Source organism: Anneissia japonica, unplaced genomic scaffold (assembly GCF_011630105.1).
Source record: "Anneissia japonica isolate Jap-2015-1 unplaced genomic scaffold, ASM1163010v1 scaffold694_len1028156_cov167, whole genome shotgun sequence".
Taxonomy (NCBI): Eukaryota; Metazoa; Echinodermata; class Crinoidea; order Comatulida; family Comatulidae; genus Anneissia; species Anneissia japonica.
The window spans coordinates 602,135-622,652 of NW_022727885.1; the positions used below are offsets into that span (position 1 = coordinate 602,135).

At 39.6% G+C, this 20,518-nt stretch overlaps 2 protein-coding genes across 2 annotated transcripts in view; one reads left to right on the forward strand and one right to left on the reverse strand.

The window, feature by feature from the left end:
* Nucleotides 1-13,812: 13,812 nt before the first annotated feature.
* Nucleotides 13,813-20,518, forward strand: part of LOC117113835 — a 9,378-nt gene continuing 2,672 nt past the window's right edge. Inside the window, exon 1 of the mRNA XM_033257282.1 lies at nt 13,813-14,005. Within this exon, the coding sequence (XP_033113173.1) occupies nt 13,813-14,005 (193 nt within the window). The remainder of the gene's footprint in view (nt 14,006-20,518) is intronic.
* On the reverse strand, nt 14,980-17,028 carry LOC117113863. Its single transcript, XM_033257316.1, has 2 exons — nt 16,935-17,028; nt 14,980-16,071 (listed from the first exon to the last, which is right to left on the reverse strand). The coding sequence occupies exon 2, from the start codon at nt 15,972-15,974 to the stop codon at nt 15,390-15,392; it is 585 nt and encodes a 194-aa protein (XP_033113207.1). The 5' UTR covers nt 15,975-16,071; nt 16,935-17,028; the 3' UTR covers nt 14,980-15,389.

Sequence of the window (20,518 nt, forward strand, 5' to 3'; positions counted from 1 at the left end):
CCCACAATCGGGGGTCAATCAATTCCTCTCGGAAATGTTCCAGGGGCCCCGAAAATATGACAATTTGGGGCTTTCAAAAGCTTATTTAATCGATTTTAGAGTTTACCAATATGTAAAAAATACATATACATTTTTTTCTCCCCAAGTGACAAATTATGGTTCTTTTTTCTCCCCGATGAACGGGGAAGTGGGGGGCAGCTCATCCCGACAGGGGCCTTGGGCGCTCCTACCTAATCAACAAACCCCAATTTAAATTCACTTCCCTTCCTACTACTACACCATCCCCATTTCAAGGCTCCTGAAACACATAGAGGTCGGAAGTGTGGGGTAGGCTGAATTTTCCGAAACTCTGACAAATTAGCGACACCCGGGCATTTCAAGTAGTCTCACATCATGTAAAAAGTTATTTTTTCTCCCCTAAGAATTTGGTTTTTTTTCGTGACCGGGATGAGGTGGGGGATGTCTGGAGCCAATCGGAATCCACTGGTGCCACCTGTGATTCCGTCCTCATTTTACTCAAAATAACAATATAATTTAACACAATTTTTCCTCTATTCTTAAAATGATAGGGATAGATAAGCTCACTGTGTGTGTTGTATACCCTATATAAACAATTTCATGGATGGCGAATCCAGGATCGATTTTTCACAAATGGAACGATGTACCACCTCAGCCCCAACCATGATGAGGCTGAAGAAAATGTATGATTATGGCATATCTGTCATAGCAGTCACTTGGAATATGAAACAATAGAACTTTATTGTTTTAATTACAAATTCAAATTCAATTCAAATTTATTCGGCATCACATAAAAAAAAAATAATTAAAATGTACAAACTATGGTAGGGGACATCCATACTTAGGTGACACTTTTTTGGTCCTGAAGGTGCCCCCCCCCCCCCATGATAGAGGTTCTACTGTAATTTTATTTACATTGTCAACATATGGGTGTGTTCTAGCGGGGATGAACTTTCCTGCATTCTTAGGAGTTAATTTATAGCGATGGTTATTATCAGAATGATGATGACATAGGCGGTGGAATGAGTGATGGAAGGATTGATGACATCAAAATAAGCCCACTATAAATGTGGCCAGATCAGGGCAAATGCAAGGAGCTTTTTGAAAGGTAGAGTTAGGGTGATAGTATTCGTGACTCTACATTCATCTAAGCACCACCATGGTGAGAATGAGAAAATTTTAAGAAACAGTACCTCTGGATGGCCGAAAATGACACTCTTATTGTAGCAAACTAGCCTGTATTGTTAACCATGCAGAACAAAACAAAATAAGGCTAGGGCTATGATTGGTAAGGAGTTGTTCGGGAACTAGGAGATAAACAGTTGGTAAATATTCTTTGAGTTAATTATAATGTTGCGTTTAAATTTTAAAAATATCATCGAGCTAATTATTTGTTTTTAATTTTCATATGATTTTTACTATTGGTTTTCAGTGAACCACACACAAACCCACGCACACACCCACACTCACACACCAACACACATACACACACACACCCACCCACAGGTAGGATACGTCCTGTACAAAGCCACAGTCATTGTGAAGAATACACGTGCGTTCAAACAGTTAAATCTAGAAGCAGCGTCTTATTTTAAGACTACACAGCTACACATAATATATAGGGCCTATAGTACCATCATAGTCAAAATAAAGCATCAACAAATTCCTCAAGATTCCACAAACGTTTAATAACAGTTGTTTCATGGCATAACATCATACTCGCCCTTCCCATTTATACAGTTCATTTAAAAAATGTTAAGGCACGTACGGTACTTGACAGAGGATTAACAGGTTCTGTGGTCGAGGTGTAGGACAAAGGAATTGGCAAACAGAAAAAAAAAGACATGATGATGTGGTAGAGTAATTTGGAGGGGATCAGTGGCCTTCCACTGGAAAGTTTCTATTTTATGCTGCTCGGAAATGCGCTTTGCTGTCTCTGTCCAATGTGATGGGGTAGGCCTAATAATGGATATTCACAAGAGCAAAGGATTTTTGGATGAAATAATTTTATTTGACCTGGTATCAAATTTTGTTGGGTTTCAACTATGATCTTTTTTTTTTTTTTTTTTTTTTTTTTTTTTTTTTTTTTGTGAGACCAGTTTCAGATATTTTACTTCTTAGGACAAAATTATGCTAAATTTGCCAAAATTATGCCAGCACATGCTAGATGCTAAGCAGGTATAAATTATGCCAAAAAGCGTAATTATGCTAGGTCACGATTTAGACTATTGTACTGTGATTACAGTATTTATTGTTCCGATCCTTTTTATAATAAAAATAGTCTCCCAGAGCGGGAGAGTGTTGGGTGTCGGCTAACTCGTACACATGCCAACTCGTACACATTTTGGCGAACTCGTAGTAAAATTTAGGCGAAATCGTACACACGATTGGTGATCTCGCATACATGACTTTTGACAAACTCGTACCTAAATACATATGCTTGGATCCCGGGGGGATGGGGGTATATCCCCCAATATTTGACAAGGGGGGATGGTCCATTGTATCATCCCCCCCCTCCAATATTTTGACTATGTAGGCCTATAAAATGGAGCTTTATACACTTCAAATGACTGTCACAGTAATAATTTGCACTGTCTTATGCACTTACAAAGATGAAAATTAGCATAATGTATTAATGTTGATAAAAAAATTATTTTATCTGGTACCAATCTATGCTCTTCTTTCCTTAGATGTTAGATGTGCTTGCAAAGAGAACCACATTTCACACTGAAGGGTGTGTACGACATCAGTAATGTTATGTCAATTCCAAGAATGTTTAAGTTTATATCGGTTGATGAGGAATTTATTGATTAGGTCTAGCAGATTGTATCAATTTATTTTGCAAATAATTTTTCCAGCTTCAGAGGGGGGCACATCCTCTGTCCGCACAAGGGCCACATTGGCGCTAACACCAGGCGCGTACAGGGGTCTTGGGTCAGAGTGGGTATTTATTTTCCCGGTTAGTAATTTACCATACCCACCCCACCCCAATCCCCGTATAGAAAACAATACGACATAGGGCTTATCTTATTTATACAAACTAAATATAAGCCTTTTCATCATGGTTTTATTTATTACAAACATATTCTTTCACCATCAATACACATTGAGGCCCTTCTTTTAGGTTAAAACGATCTATCTTAAATTTGTCTTTCTTGAGTTTGGGACTATTATGTGTTTAAATAACTTAAAAGGATAAACCTAAAGAAGCCCTAAAAAATGCACGCAATATTTTTGTGTTTTTAATTCTAATTTCGTCGGAATTGATGAAAACTCCCTTGTGCAATTTTTTAGAGGAAATTGGCCCATGTTAACAAGAAATGCGCGCGAAGCACTTTCATGGGATGAAAAGGGCATTTATAAAGGGCTGGGGAGGATTTTTCAAAGATAGATATTTTCCCTTTGTCCCCCAGTGGTTACGCCATCGGGCAGCATAGATCAAAGGAGTTATGAGAGTTTTTGAAGTGGAGAAGGGGTTGCAGGGTGTTGTGAGTCTGGTCATTATGATATCTTCCTTTTTATTCTTGTCTTTATTTTCCTCTTCTCTTTTTCTTTTTCTTTCCTTTTCATTTCCTCTTCTTTCTCTTCCCCTCCCTCTCCCCTCTTTCTTTTCTCTTATTACCCAGCTCTGTACGACGGCTTGGTCAGCCCGGTAAAAACCGTCAGGGGAGGGGCAGTTTTCCCCATGCCCCCCTCCCGCGCCTGTTACGACACTGGCTAACACGCCAATCATCCCCCCCCCCCAATGAAAAATACTTTTCTACGCCACTGCCCAAATAAGATCAAACTAGCTGCATCATAGGGTTGTCAAAGAACAAACTGCCAGTTTGATAGGTTTGGAGACGGCAGAAATATGCATTCTCAAGAAATTTATTAACAGATTTTCCGTTGTAATAACCCTGGTAAAGTGGCAAATATTCCATTTTCGGGTATTTAGTGAAAAAACTGGGAGGGGCATGCCCCTGCCCCTAGGGTATCTAAATTTTAGAAGTTTCGCCTGCAAATTTATCTAACTTGACAGGCACTGGGCCTATTGTAACATTAATTTATTAACATTTATTAGTCAACTAGGTTCGAGACACGTTTCTTTTTATCGTTTGTTGTGATATATTTTGACTGCAAGTTTATTATTGCTTAAATTGAATGGAGATAGAAAAAAAAGTACCGGGTAGTCAATATTAGTTTGTCATAATCTGTTTTCTATTTATATTTACCATACATTTTCTGACCATGTTTATAATAATACATAAAAAATACATCAAAATATAATATAATATATAATCATCATTTAATATATTATATTTTGATGTATTTTTTATAATAATACATTAAAAATACATCAAAATATAATATATTAAATGATGATTAATGATAATTAAGAAAAAATGTAGTATTTTCATATTGATATATTTTCCTATAAAATTTGCATACCGTACATTTCAATGTTTATTATGAATAACTGTATTAAATTACGAAATTGATAAATATATTTTCGGTACACTTGACTTTTTACTTCTGAGAATTGCAAAAAGAAGATTTTCAATATCTAACACCATGTCTTTACTGTCCTAAAACACGCTAACATTATGTTGAAATTATTTGTAATTAAAATTTCTGAAACAATAACAATCGTGAAAAAATTGAATAATAATCATTAAACTGCTTTTGAAAAAATACAAAAATTATATAAGTATATGTAATAGTCAAGCATCGCTAAAAGGACAAAATCAATACGAAGTCTAAAAGTAGGTCCGAAAAATATCTCTAAAGAAAAACGCACTAATAATTTTTATAGCGCCCTCTCAATGGAAAGGTGGTTAGTTTTGACGTCTCGCGCCGCCGACGATCATTCTAAATTTACCATTTATGTACCGCATGTTCTAATATTCATAAGTAGGTTTTCATAATATAGATCAATATGACTATTATCAAAATACAATACAATCTGAATAAGGTTTAAAATTTCAAAAGTAAATCTTGCACGAAACTGTGTAGGCCTACTGGCCATTGTACAGGTAGGCCTACTATGTTTAGCCTACTGATTCGGTTATCAGGAAATGTGTGGTGGTGTTTTTTTTTTTGTTTTTTTGTTTTGCTTTTTGCTTTTTGTGCTTGTTTTTTTTTATGACTTTGGTACACAGGGGCGAATTTGGATTTAAAATTTAGGGGGGGGGGGTTAAAATGCTTTTTAAAAACTCGAAAATAAAGGGGGGGGGAGTCTTCCCCCGGGAAAATTTTGAGTCCTAGATGTCAGGAAATGCTTTCCCGACTTCTGTGTCTTTTAATGACTTTTATGTTCTTCAAAATCACCCTCTTGCAAACGGTCAGGTAAAATTTCTCATACTTATTACAGTAAATAGGCCTATTATGTGTGTATACATACATGAAAAATGAGTAGTTGAATACGTATTCATTTTTCCATGAATCGATAAACCAAAAGGGAAAGTGGGGGTTCTCCCCCGGGAAAATTTTGATTCCTAGATGGCGGGAAATGAGGTTTCCCCACTTCTAATTTAACATTGTAACAAAAACAATTTCAGGTAAATGGTAGGTTTATAATTTTTCCCTGGGGTTGGGTTAGTACCCCTGACCCCCACTCCCCTCCCCCTCAGATCCGCTAGTGGTACAGTCAAAGAATATTATATAGCAGTACTTAAGATGACACATGACCCATCATGAACCTCCACCGACTTAATTTTAATCGACTGATTTTTTTTTCCTATGACTGCTTTTATTATTGTGCCTGTTTGTGTGCTTTTTTTCCCTCCTCTGAATATTTTGTATTATCCAATACGATTGCAATAAAGTGAATTATGAAATGAATTATGGTTTTACAGGGTTAATCTCCACCAAATTACACTTTCAGCCATATTTAACTGGCAGACGAACATTGTGTCCATAAACAGAAAGATTTTATGCTAATATTTATAGGAAAAGTACCAGTAAATTTGTATTGAGGAAAGGCTTATATAATAATTTGGTTTTTTTAATGTTTCTGAAGTGTACAGAAAATTGAATGTTTATAGGAAAATCTTGTCAAAAAGACAAAGGGAGCAGTTATTAATATCTAATGCATTAACACTATCCGGTCGGGAGATTGTTCAGACAATAATTTTATTAAGCGGCAGGTGTGGATTCACTAGGGTGAAGGGGGAATGTTTTTCCCCCGCTCTATTTTGCTACAAAATTTTAAAATTTCAATGCATATATTGAAAAAGTTCTGGATAAGCCCCTGAGCGGCTACAGTATAACCCCTAATAAGGGTAATCTTTCGGAACTAAAGAAGTGTACGCACACCTTTTAAGACGACACTACAATGTTATACTCCTACACTATTGGAGTCCTTAAGATAACAGCTTTACCCATCAGAACCAGAACCAAAAACCTAAAATTGTCCCCTTAATAGGAGATTTGGCATGTGTTGCCATACATGAGGCGGGACATTATATTCTTTATATTTTTTGTAGTTAACCTAAGAACGAGTTATAAAAATAAAATAAAAGAGTAACAATAATTTACAATGCAAAACGGTACATTTATGATGAAATCAAAATAAATGTAATTAAAACAATCAAAGTTGTAGGCCCCTATATTGTTCCAGATTCCAGTGCCATAGAAATTAGGGTGAGGATTACGGTGTCGATTTGAATCCTATATGAAAGTATACAAGAAAATAGATCCAATGGCTAAGAGTCAAATTATGAAAATACGCAGAAAAAATAATTCCATGATTACAGTGTGCCTAAACCGATATCCATTTTAAGGATGAAGAAAAAAATTTCATTTATCTTTCAAAAGTTATCCAAATTTAAATTTGAATGAAATATTGTTATTTTGAAGCTAGGCTTATTGTAGTTGTAGTAATAAAATTAAAATAAAAATTAGTGATACGATAATGCATTTTATCACATATTCACGATTTTTGCTACAATCGAACACGATTTTTCAATTTTTGAAAATCGCAGCGTCACATTGTAGGCAGTTAAGCCTCAACAACTTAAAGAGGTTAAATAATTCAACAAAGTATACGCCTCTACCCTAGAAAACTTTATTGTAAGGGTTTCTTTTTCTCCCGGGGAGTCAATCAATGTGTTTAGCATTATTTTTACACTGCACTCGCTGCTCTCAAAATAAAACTGGGTCTGTGAGAATTGTGATGCACATTAAATAATTATTCATTTTAATTGTAGTTCAAGTTTAGTTTTCGTTATTTCCTTGTGTATTAAACGATACCGGTAAATATACAAAAGTGTTAGTGTCATGTCTACAATCATGTCCTGTCTCCTGGCATGCAAACTTCGGTAAGAAAAATGAATTATTAGAATCTGTATAATAATAATAATAATAATAATAATAATAATAATAATAATAATAATAATAATAATAATAATAATAATGATAATAATAATAATAATAATAATAATAATAATAATAATAATAATAATAATAATAATAATAATAATAAAGATTTATAAAGCGCACATCTCCACCAATGGTGCTAAACGTGCATATACATACTCCCCACCCACTATTTTGTCCGTAGCATATAAAATTAATATCGTTAATTCCTCAAAAGCTTATAAGCACATTTTATCAATTTCTATTGAAAACTATTTGAACAACGAAAGGAAGGGTGCCTTGATAGGAAGAGGGTGTGGTTCTACACCAATCGTAAATGTTAGACTGATTTTGTGTTAATACACAGATAAGGCATGTACTACAAAAACAACACTAATTTTAATCAATAATCCACTTACAACACAGTGTATATACTACGCTACATATAAGAAGTTTATATATATTTATCATACTGTATGTTGAGCTCTAAATATTCCGACCAAGATATTTTTGACGGATATCAAACTCGATTCTCTAATTTAAAAATTAATTTTTGTAAACATCGTGTAGTTCAGTCGTTGGTTAAGTCGATAGGTCTATGCAATTGTAAATGGATCCCGAATTAATTGAAATCAGTTTAATCACATATCGGTGCAGAAAATCTCCAGCAATTTTTACTGAGCCGCCGAGTGGTTTGGTCATGCGCAATAAACACTTGTTTGGATGGAAATTGCTATCACACTGACTTTACCAGGGTTACCTAAAAATAAAGCAAATAGAACTTACTGTTTATTCGCATTAATCTGTGAAGTTTCTCTGAAGTTTCATGTGGTACGGCGTGCACTAAGCGCAATATAAAGTGAGTAACCCAAATTTAGGGCATGGAATCCAGACTAGACACTAAAAAATGCAACCTTAAATCTGTAACTATCACAGTAATAAAAACGATACATTTATCAAAAACCGTCCCTAGGAAGATATAGATCAAGTGACATTTCAGCTAATATTTGAAAGGTATTTTAAAAGCTATAGTAATGACATGTCGGAGCAGTCATTTCAGAGAGCAGTTGGCCTGTATGCATAATACGTCCTTAGATAACAAGTAAATTAAGTGTCATCAGGTCGATATATTTTCCATATCGTAAAGTTGATTTCAAGATCATTAAACTTTATATGTGCTTCCCAAATGATGGCACTGTCCGTGGAGGAACAAAGAAAGCGAGGTGACGGAGCACTCTGCAAAGATTGTCAGTATTAACAACTACCCAGCCTCTGGCCACATCACATCCATCGCCACTCTTGCTAATTAGACAATAACGGAATGTAGGCAACACAGTTATAACTGCACAAACTGTAATACTTAGGCGTATTCATAATGTAATTATATATTCAGGCACTACTAAGGTGGCACCAGCTCAATACGGAGAACTGTGATCTATTTTAATACTCTAATAATACAATGTCGCCCTCTTGAGTTCCAGCATTGTCATGTTACTTGATATTTGTGTTTTGTTAAATAAAATTCAGTTGAATTTGACAAAGAGTTCGAATACTTTATGCTGGAACTCGCGACGAGCACACTTCAGCCTACATACTAACGTGAACGCTACACTGTACATTATTACCATTCATCAGTATGCCTGTTGTTGACTGGCCGATAGCGGGCTGTGCCTACGAAACTCCTGATCTCGGAGAGGCCGTTGTAGCAGCTCTTATCACAGCCCATTGCACCATTCACGCTAGGCCCACCAATAGTATCCATACCGCCAAGGCCGGCTGAGAAGGTAAAAAGGTCTTGTATATCCTCAGCCGGGACTAGTGAGGAATGGTCTTACTTCCAATCACGTTGGTCCGAATATGTGGAATCCACCAAAATTACAGGCCAAGACAAGGTTATCCAATTATTAGAATGCTGTGATGACACTCTCCGCAAAGACCTAACCCGATCGGCTGGAGGTAGCTTATCAGGCAAACCCGAATTGGACGTACTCGCCGCCATCAAGAAGCTAGCCGTCAGTCAGGGAAGAGAACACTATGGTTGCCAGGATTGCATTACACAACATGCGACAGGACAGAGATGAAACCGTACGATCTTTCGGCGCCCGTCTTCGGGGTCAAGCCGGCGTCTGCAAGTTTATTATGAAGTGCCCAGGCTGCAGTGCAGACGTGAATTACACCGAATCAATCTTACGTGACGTGCTCACTCGCGGCATTGAGGACCACGATATGTGGATAAATCAGAAGCCTGTACATACTGCGGCCAAAAAGGACACGGACAACATTCACCTACTCGAATCAGGAAAACGGCATGCCCACCCTACAGCCACATTTGTAGCCATTGCAACCGTGCAAACCATTTTGGGTCTGTCTGCCGAAGCAAGAACAATCCACTTAAGGCCACAAGAAAATCCACTTTCCAACACGAAGGAGCAATATTTGACGCCCTCTGCGCTGTCACGACAAACTGGCAAACAGGCAACCTGCTCGCTCTCGACCATCATTTATACAACCACCTCTCCAAAACCTGTATTAAACGGCCCTCAAAGCCGCAGCCCTTCATACGTCTGACTGTAAAAGTACAGGAAGCAGATTACATCTCACTCGGATGTAGGCTCAACGCCACACCCCGAACCATTAACGCCTCAGCCATGTCTGACACCGGATGCCAAAGCTGCCTTGCAGGCATAAAAGTCCTACATCGCCTTGGCCTGAAACGCAACGACCTCATACCTGTCACAATGAAAATGGAAACCGCTAACAACAAGGGTATAAACATCCTTGGTGCAACCATCTTGAGCTGAGGTATTCTGGAAAGGACAAAATCGGTAACGAAGTCGAGACCCATCAAGTCACCTGTGTTACCGACAGCTCAGAAAAGCTGTTCCTTAGCAAGGAAGCCTGTATCACCCTTGGACTTATCACGCCGACATTCCCAACAGTTGGCGAGACACACCACCGCACGACATGGCAGCTGACACCATCGGTGATGGCCCGGACCCGAACTACGACAGAGGAGATAACCATGACTCGACCAATACATGCGGCTGCCCCAAACACCAGCTGCCACCCACACTACCAACCACTCTACCTGTCCCTGCAACAGACGAGAACCGTGCCCGTTTACAGCAGTCCCTAATTGACTACTACAAGTCTAGTACGTTTAACACATGTGAATACCAACCCCTGCCAATGATGAAAGGACCTGCAATGAAACTTATGGTTGACCCAAAGGCTGAACCAGTCGCCCACCACACTTCCATTCCCGTCTCCATCCACTGGCAAGAGACCCAAGACCCAATGGTAGTATGCGCTAAGAAAAACGGCAAGCCACGGAGAACAGTTGACTTTCAGCCACTTAATGCACACGCTACACGTGAAACCCACCACACACGGTCGCCGTTTCATCAGGCCCGAGCTGTTCCGCATGGCAAGAAGAAAACTGTTTTCGATGCGTTGAACGGCTCCCACAGTGTACAGTATATGCCTTCTCGATGGCAAAGCGGATGCTTCCTTTCCTGTCAATTACTGAAGCCAGGAACACCATTTCGATGGGATGAACAGCTTAATGACATATTCGACAAGACCAAGCCCACATGCCTCGCCACTGACTGGTCAAAAAGGGGCATCGGATTCTGGTTGTTCCAGAAACACTGTGATTGCCTCCGTACTGAGCCTTTTTGTTGTCGCACCGGTTGGAAAGTTACCTTGGTAGGCAGCCGCTTCACTCATCCGGCTGAATCAAGATATGCACCAATTGAAGGTGAGGCTCTGGCAGTTGCCGATGCATTGGACAAAGCAAGATACTTCGTTCTTGGCTGCAATGATCTGACAATCGCTGTGGACCACAAACCCCTACTCAAGATACTCGGTGATAGAACCCTGGAGGACATCCCAAACGCCAGACTGAGGAACCTCAAGGAGAAGACGCTCCGATACCGGTTCCGCATCATTCACATACCCGGTGTCAAACATCGTGCTGCTGACACTGTATCCCGATACTCCACTGGCGATCGCTATCCCCTCAGAAGATCCTCCAAGACGTCCTCACCATCTCTGATGATTGCACTCATCACAATTCCTCGCCACACTTCGACATCGGCCACTCGCTCCTAGCCGGCATTCGTGCTAAGGACTACCCCACAGGAAATACTGGCGAGGACCTCGACGACATGATACGAATCGATGCCACCACTAATCTAAGCACACTAGGCCCACAGTGTATTACTTGGGACCGAGTGAAGGTCGCAACAAGTAGTGACCAGCACATGCATATGCTCGTATCTATTATTGAATCTGGCATACCTGATTTGCGAAAAGAACTTCCACCTTCACTTCGAGAGTACCACCAATTCCGGCATGACATGTACACAGTGGATGACGTAATACTCTACAAAGGACGTATCGTGATACCACCAGGCCTTCCCTCCGACAGGACGTACTAAATGCACTCCATGCAGCTCACCAAGGTGTATCATCAATGGTAGCAAGAGCAGAAACATCTGTATTCTGGCCTGGTATCACCCCTGCCATCACTGCCCTTCGAACCAGATGCAATCACTGCAATCGTATGGCGCCATCACAACCCAGCGCTCCGCCATATCCTCCGTTGCCTCCTGCTTGCCCATTTCAATGCATATGTGCAGACTACTTTCACTATAAAGGCGTCACTTACCTAGTTGTTGTCGATCGATAATCTAACTGGCCAATTGTAGAGAAACCATCGGAGGGCGCCAATGGTCTCATCACCAGCCTGCGCCGTGTTTTTGTAACATATGGCATATGTGACGAGCTTTCATCCGATGGCGGCCCAGAATTCACATCTACTGCCACTCGTGCATTCCTGAAGGACTGGGGCGTACACCACCGCCTCTCTTCAGTAGCGTTCCCACATTCCAATTGCCGAGCAGAGATTGGCGTGAAGTCTGCCAAAAGACTTATTACAAACAACACGGGACCAAATGGCGAACTCGATACCAATGCCTTCCAACGGGCCATGTTACAGTACCGCAACACACCTGATACGGACACTAAACTTTCCCCTGCCCTCTGCGTTTTTGGACGACCGATTAGAGATTTCGTCCCAGTCTTGCCTGGTAAATACAAGCCCCATGCTACATGGAGCAACACGCTCGAAAAAAAGAGAGGAAGCCCTCCGCAACAGACACATGCGCGCCACAGAACATTGGTCAGAACACACTAAGCGTTTACCACCACTTGTAGTCGGCGACATGGTTCGTATCCAAAATCAAATTGGCCCCAACCCCAGAAAGTGGGATAAGACTGGATCCATAATTAAGGTACGTCAGTTTGACCAATACGCTGTGAATGTTGATGGTTCTGGCAGGGTTACATTGCATAACAGAAAATTCCTCCGCAAATACGAGCCCGTGGTTCCGCCACCACGCCGCCTCACCATCGACAGTGGATTGCGCCATCATGTTTTCACTCGCCCGACACCCGGGGAACGTTCGACCCAACCACCAACACCACCTAAGCCGTCCACTCCACAATAGCAACCTACCATCGACGTATACACCAGCAGCATGACCCACCTAACGGCGCAGACATCAGTCCCATCGCTCAAGCAGCGCCAGCACTTACTGTAGTACGTCCTCCAGTGATGCAGACACTACCAGCGACAATACCACCATTGTCACCGCATTCGCCACCGCCTCGCACCATCCCACCTACTAACTTTAGACGTTCCGACCGTGTTCGAAAACCGCCTGTCTGGCATAAGGACTATAATATGACTTTGTGAGTCTTTGTCACATATCTTGTCAAAGACTGGGGGAGATAGAAAATAATGGAATGTAGGCAACACAGTTATAAGTGCACAAACTGTAATACTTAGGCATATTCATAATGTAATTATGTATTCAGGCACTACTAAAGTGGCGCCAGTTCGATATGGAGAACTGTGATCTATTTTAATACTCTAATAATGCAATGTCGCCCTCTTGAGTTCCAGCATTGTCATGTTACTTGATATTTGTGTTTTGTTGTTAAATAAAATTCAGTTGAATTTGACAAAGAGTTCGAATAATTATTTACTAATAATAAGCCACGCACGGCAATGAGAGCAAGAGCTGCAATAAAAAAAATAGAAATATTATAATTATTTGAATATTAGGACATTCATTGACACTCGGGCTGATACTCTACTAGACTATCATTATTATTATCATTTTTGTTTTTGTTATTATTATTACATTTTCCCAGGCAAACTACTGTTTCGCTATTTTTGGTACTCATTTTGTTTAAACAATACTAGGGTCGTTTTAGACAGATTATGATTATTAGTCACCGTTCTGTTCTGTGATTCGTTAACACACGTTGATTGTTTTTAACCAATCAGCTACGAGATCTCTTACACTATATAATTCGCAATAAATTGCTTCAAGAGGCATCATCTACGAATATTTCCTTTTTACATCTTTGATTGAACGCTAAATGATGGGACTGACGTCTGTACTCGCTTTCTGCTGCTGCCTTTCTCTTGCATTTTCGCAAGCGTGTAGCCCTGCTGTTTTCAATGTGTTCAACGGAGATGATGCCGGATGTTGTCCGCTTTTGTCTACTAAACTTGACACAATTTCATCTCAACTATCCAGAATTGAAGCCAGACTTAGTGGGCCACGATTTTCAGGTGAGTTTGGTGTAGAGTTTCTGTAAAACGTTAATGTGTAATGTTTTCTAAAATAAATAAATAAATAAGTAAACACTATGGATATTCTTTCGACATGGCATTAGGCTAGCAAGACTGAAGTTGAAGGTTAAGGTAAAGCCATTTATAACTTTTCCGTTATTGGGCAATTTTATACATGTTTGGCTGAGTACAACAACACTATCGATGAAGACGTAAAAACTTTGATGTAATGTTGACATTCTTTTTGCAATCTTCAACTGAGATAAACAAATATTTGATTTAAGTATAATTGACAATCATTCTGAAGGCTTTTATTTCGATGAAATACAGTATCAACATTAATAGCGGACATATTTTGATATTTAAACTTTAAAAAAAAATTGAAACTATTTTGATATGTGGTTTATATATGTAAACATCTTGCACAGGAGAAATAATAGCCAGAGATGATGTTGATTTCAATGCTATATTTATTCGGATAGGAACTAGGATCTAGGAATTATGAGAACATAAGACAAACAAAGCATAACTAGAAAAACCCCCAACTTGACCGGGCACTATGCCAGCATATGTCAAGCTTTCATTAGCTTCACGCTAAGATGTAACTTTCATGAGTCTTCAACAGTACTGTACGAGATTTACTGTAATGCCTTGCCTTGCATAAGCTAAACAAATACTCTACTTTCTTGACAACTAATTTTGCACGTCTTGACTCTGTGGTGGCTTCTGACTTTGTTGTGCCACAAACTTTCTTAATTGGACGCGCTAATACTATTTACAATAACCCACGGAATGAGCCTCCGCGCAATAGCAATCCTTTACACTCTTATTGTAATAGTATAAAGTTAATTTACATTCTTTACTAACAAGTTATTTGTTGAAATAAATATAACTGTCATGGATTTCTATCAAAAATACATTTATATAATAAAAACTACAATTAATAATGTGAACTCCTTATTCTTGCGTAGCAACACAGGGCTACTCACTCACTTAAGAAAAGCGTCTACGGAAGTCGTTACGTAACATGATCAAGATAAACATGGTATTAATTATCAAGAAGTCAATGTGAATGTGATGAACAAAGAAACCCAAGTTAAACAAAGAAACAACTGAAATCCAAAATAAAGTCATAAGGAAATGAATAAAAATTCAACATGTAATATAATGTACAGTATAAGGATAAGGGTAAAACCCGTACCTTACATACTCCACAGCTTTGTTTGTTGTCGTCCTCGGCAACATTATCAAAATCCAATTATACGAAACAGTCATATAAAAATAATAAGAAAAAAAATGAAGAAAAAAATAAAATTCTGCTTTCACACACTCCATAGCTTTGTCTGTTGTCGTCCTCGGCAACATCAATAACATCAGAGTTTCTTTAATTGTTTTCAAATTGTCCTGCTAACATTTGTGCGAATAAAAGCTGTGTCTTGCTAAACTCTGCCAAAATTGCATTATTCATTGAAATTTGTTGATTACTGGAGTTAGGAAGGGTTTGTTTTTCTACTTTTGCTTTGATTCGTGATGAACGCCTAAGCACTAAGTCTTCTGTTTCGTTATCAGACTGATTGTTGACACTAACATCGTTATCCTTAGCAATGCTGCCTTGTAAATCTGAACGTAGTCTATGAATAACTTCTTTATTTTGAATTAATTGCCCTTCATTATCTATATTTACAATTCGACTAACAGGAATAATTGGCTTTATATTATTCTGCTGTTGGGCAGGAACAGGATGTTGTGTGTCTGTGCAAACAGGTTGTGCCTCAGTATTTTGTGGTTCCATCGGATCACGTTCTCCTACATCAACTGGTTGCTCTGTAATCATAGGTTCTACAGCCTGTGGTTCAATAGAAGCATTCGTCTTGTTACTTTGAGGATATAATAATACCTCATATGGTCCGCCTGAATCTACATCCGTAGAGGTAATTTGTTCGTCTATTTCAGGTGATACATTATGCATGTCGTCTTCACGTTGGGAAGGTTCCGTGTTTGGTTTCTCTAACTGACTTTTATTTCCAAGGTCTCTAGCTAGTTCTCTCGAGTCTAATAATTCTTTCCTGTGAACTGTTTTAGTTGGTCCTCTCTCCGTCAATGGTTGTATGGTGTATACATTGCCATCCGGATGATTAGGTCGGTCGGTCACAACATAGGGTGTAGGTAACCAGAAGTCCTGGATTTTATTGCGGCCTAAGGGATGATTTTTAAGAAATACTCTCGCACCAACCTGGAGATCTGTGTCATCTGCTGTGCGGTCATTTCTGTCTCTTCTTGCAAGAGCTTGCTTTTCCGTTTCTATTGAAGCGCTTTTAAATGCTCTTCGGAGTCTATTGTGATGTTCAGCAACCCATTCTTCTACACTACTACTACTTTGACCTGCATCTACTCCGCTACCTATAATGTGGTCGATGGGTAGTTTTGGTTCGCGCCCGAAGAAAAGGTAATATGGTGAATAACTAGTTGATGAATGGGGTGTGGCATTATAAGCGTACAGTAGTTCCGGTAAGTGATCCGGTCAGTTTCTCTTGGCTACAGGTTCTAACGTACGTAATCTATCATGCATCGTCCGGTTGAAACGTTCACACTGTCCATTTCCCTGAGGATGGTAGGTGTTGTTCTTGATTTTGTGATATTATACAGTCGACACAATTCTTTTATGACACTGCCTTCAAAATTACGTCCTTGGTCACTATGGAGCCGGTGAGGCACTCCAAATCTCACAAACCATTCTCGAACTAAAACTCTGGCAACTGTCGTCGCTTTCTGGTCCCTTGTGGGGATGGCTTGCGTGTATTTGGTAAAGACGTCAGTCATTACTAAGACATTTTCAAGATGCCAGGTTCCAGTGTGGTGAAGTCGATTGCGAGCACTTCCAGTGGGCGCTTAGCTATTAGTGAACCCATCAAAGGACGTATTTTCTTTCCTGCTTTTGCGAGGGTACAGCGGGAACAAGTGTCGCAGTATTTCTGGATTTCGTCAACCATTCCTGGCCAGTAACACCGTCGACGAGTAAGAACACTAAATCCATTAGCCGCATGAAGGTTGCAGGTGCGTTGCATAACCCAAAGGGCATGCGAGTGAACTCGTATAAGCCACCCGTTCCAGTTCTGAATGCAGTTTTCTCGATATCACCTTCCTCAATTGGTACTTGGTGAAACCCATGAGCAAGGTCGAGGCTGCAAAAGTATTTGGCCCCCTTCAGTGCATCCAGAGCCTCTTCTATCCGTGGCAGAGGGTATGCATCTTTGTGCGTCTTCTCGTTTAGTGAACGGTAGTCCACACAGAGCCTTAGCTTTCCATCCTTCTTTTAACAAGTACGATAGGTGAGGCATACGGACTTGAGGATGGTCGAATGACACCTTTACTTATTGATTTCTCGATGTATTCACGAACCTCATCCCATTGATGCGGTGGGACTCTTCTGTGGGGTATCTTGACAGGTTTCTGGTCATTTAAGATTATCTTATGTTTGACTTCACTGCAAAACCCAATGTCATCTTCGTCTTTGCTAAATACATCTTGGTGTTTGTTGACCAATCCCATTAGTAGGTTATGTTGCTTATCATCGAGGTCCTTACTAATATTCATTTTTGACATCAGTTCGCTAACAGGTTTGCTACCATTTACTTGAACTTCTTGTAATTCTGCACTAATAGTTTGGTACTCGAAGTAAACATCTGGTTCTGGCTGTGCACTAGTGACTTTAGCAACTGGTGTTCTGGGCTGTAAATAAATATCGGTATCTGCAAAATTTGCTATCTGTAATGGAAGTCGGCCACGTTGATTTACCTCAACCAATGTCGGTGCAACAGTTAACCCATTTTGCAATTCGTAACAACTATTTTCTTCTACAATTGCTTCATACACACCCATCTTAGATGATGATGTCGTACAGCTTACCGTTTTCAGTGTTCTGGCTGGTATAAGTATAGGCTTGTCTCCAGCTATTCGAACAAGTCTGCTAACGTCAGGAGGTTGAACTGCTCCGGCCACTTCTTCATACAAAGCTAGTGCATGAATTAGATGTTTATCTTCTTCAGATATTCCTGATATTGCATCACCTAACTGCATATGTACCACTTTTCTTCATATCTCTTAATACAAACTTGCCTTTTCCTCTCAGCAAAGGGAGAACCAATTACATCCTTCACTACTAAGAAACCTATGTTGTCGAATTGGTGACCCATAGCCTGGATAGACACCTCTATATAATCAATGTATGGAATCTCAAGTCCCTGAGCTCCAGAAATCTTCAAATGCGAGGAAACATCTTCTGTCTCTAAGTGGGCTAGATGTCTCTTGTAGAAGCTCTCTGTCATTGTGGAAACCTGGGCTCCTGTATCTATTAAACATCGAAGATTAACATTGCCAAGTAAAACAGTAATTTCTGGACATCGACCTACAGATTTGGTTAGAAATGAGTCGTCAGTTGAGCAGCCCATCGCTTGACTCATAGCGTGGGGCTCACCTCGTTTAAAGAATTGTATGTGGGCCGGCTATGTGTTGTTGATCGGGTTCTTCTTGGACAGTTTCGCTTAAGGTGTCCACTCTCGTTGCATATGTAGCAGCGGCGATCCTGTCTCGGTGAATTCTGTTGCCATCTCGCCGTGTCTGGTACTGGTATACTTGGTTGCCACCTAGCCTGTTCTTGTCGTGGTGCAGTGTATTGCCACCTAGTTGGCATTGAATCTCACTTTACAAGTTGATCGTGAAGCCTGTCGATTTGCTTTTGTTGTGTTTCCAACTGTGCATTTTGCTTCTTCAGCAACTCTAACATGTTGGTTTCTGCCGATACTGTCTTCACAGTAGCTTCTGTTGGGCTTTTTCCCACATCACCTAGCCAGGCTACTGCTCTGTCTCTGAGTTGAAAGTAGGATAAGTCAGGTGATTCAATATTCAGACGTCGTAATTCTCGCTGAAGGTTGTTATCTAAAACTGCCTCAGCCAATCTGCTCTTTAAAGATGCCTCTCTGCATGCCTTATAAGCATTATCACGTATGACAATAGAATCATAAAGGCTTACCAGCTCTAACGAACAGCATAGTAGGTCTTGGTTCGACGATTGCCTGTAGGTAAAAAACTTCTGCTGGAGTTGTGGAAGATCGTCTCCGTCGCCAAACACTTGTAACAATATTTCTAGTATCCGTTTAGGGTTGTCTTCAACTTCCTTTCCCCTACCGTTTATTTCCTTCCTAGCGTAGCCAGCTAGATTCTCTTTAATGAAAGCAACAGCTCCCTTTGGCGTCAAGCATCTCATCTCTAATTGTGCACGCACGTCTGCTACCCAGTCTTGTACATTTGGCTCAGATGACTTCGTAGGTTTGCCATGGAATACCTCTAACCTTCGACCAGGTGAAACATAAACAGCTTTAGATGCATTTGCTTCCTTCCGTTTCACTTCATCCCTAGCCTCTTCCGCATCAATTCGAGCGCACTTCTAAGAGATTCTATTTCTTTCTGCAACGCCTCCATATCTATATCTGGTATCGTTACTTTGGATAAAAAATATGTTAGTACACGTACAAATTAATAAATAAAATTATAATATAACAGTAATCTGTAACTTGGGTCTTGGCTTCCAGCGGTGCGGTGAACTTTACTTGTCGCTAGAGTCCAACTTCTGTTCTGGTCCGCGTTGCTTTGGGTTGGTTAAACGTTGAGATCCGGGGTCCAAGTTGGGGGCATGCTCTGTCTAGATCCTAATCTGTGGTTCCTATCCTGCCGACTACGCCATTTGTAAACATCTTGCACAGGAGAAATAATAGCCAGAGATGATGTTGATTTCAATGCTATATTTATTCGGATAGGAACTAGGATCTAGGAAATTATGAGAACATAAGACAAACAAAGCATAACTGGAAAAACCCCCAACTTGACCGGGCACTATGCCAGCATATGTCAAGCTTTCATTAGCTTCACGCTAAGATATAACTTTCATGAGTCTTCAACAGTACTGTACGAGATTTACTGTAATGCCTTGCCTTGCATAAGCTAGACAAATACTTTACTTTCTTGACAACTAATTTTGCACGTCTTGACTCTGTGGCTTCTGACTTTGTTGTGCCACAAACTTTCTTAATTGGACGCGCTAATACTATTTACATTAACCCACGGAATGAGCCTCCGCACAATAGCAATCCTTTACACTCTTATTGTAATAGTATAAAGTTAATTTACATTCTTTACTAACAAGTTATTTGTTGAAATAAATATAACTGTCATGGATTTCTATCAAAAATACATTTATATAATAAAAACTAGAATTAATAATGTGAACTCCTTATTCTTGCGGAGCAACACAGGGCTACTCACTCACTTAAGAAAAGCGTCTACGGAAGTCGTTACGTAACATGATCAAGATAAACATGGTATTAATTATCAAGAAGTCAATGTGAATGTGGTGAACAAAGAAACCCAAGTTAAACAAAGAAACAACTGAAATCCAAAATTAAGTCATAAGGAAATGAATAAAAAATTAAACATGTAATATAATGTACAGTATAAGGA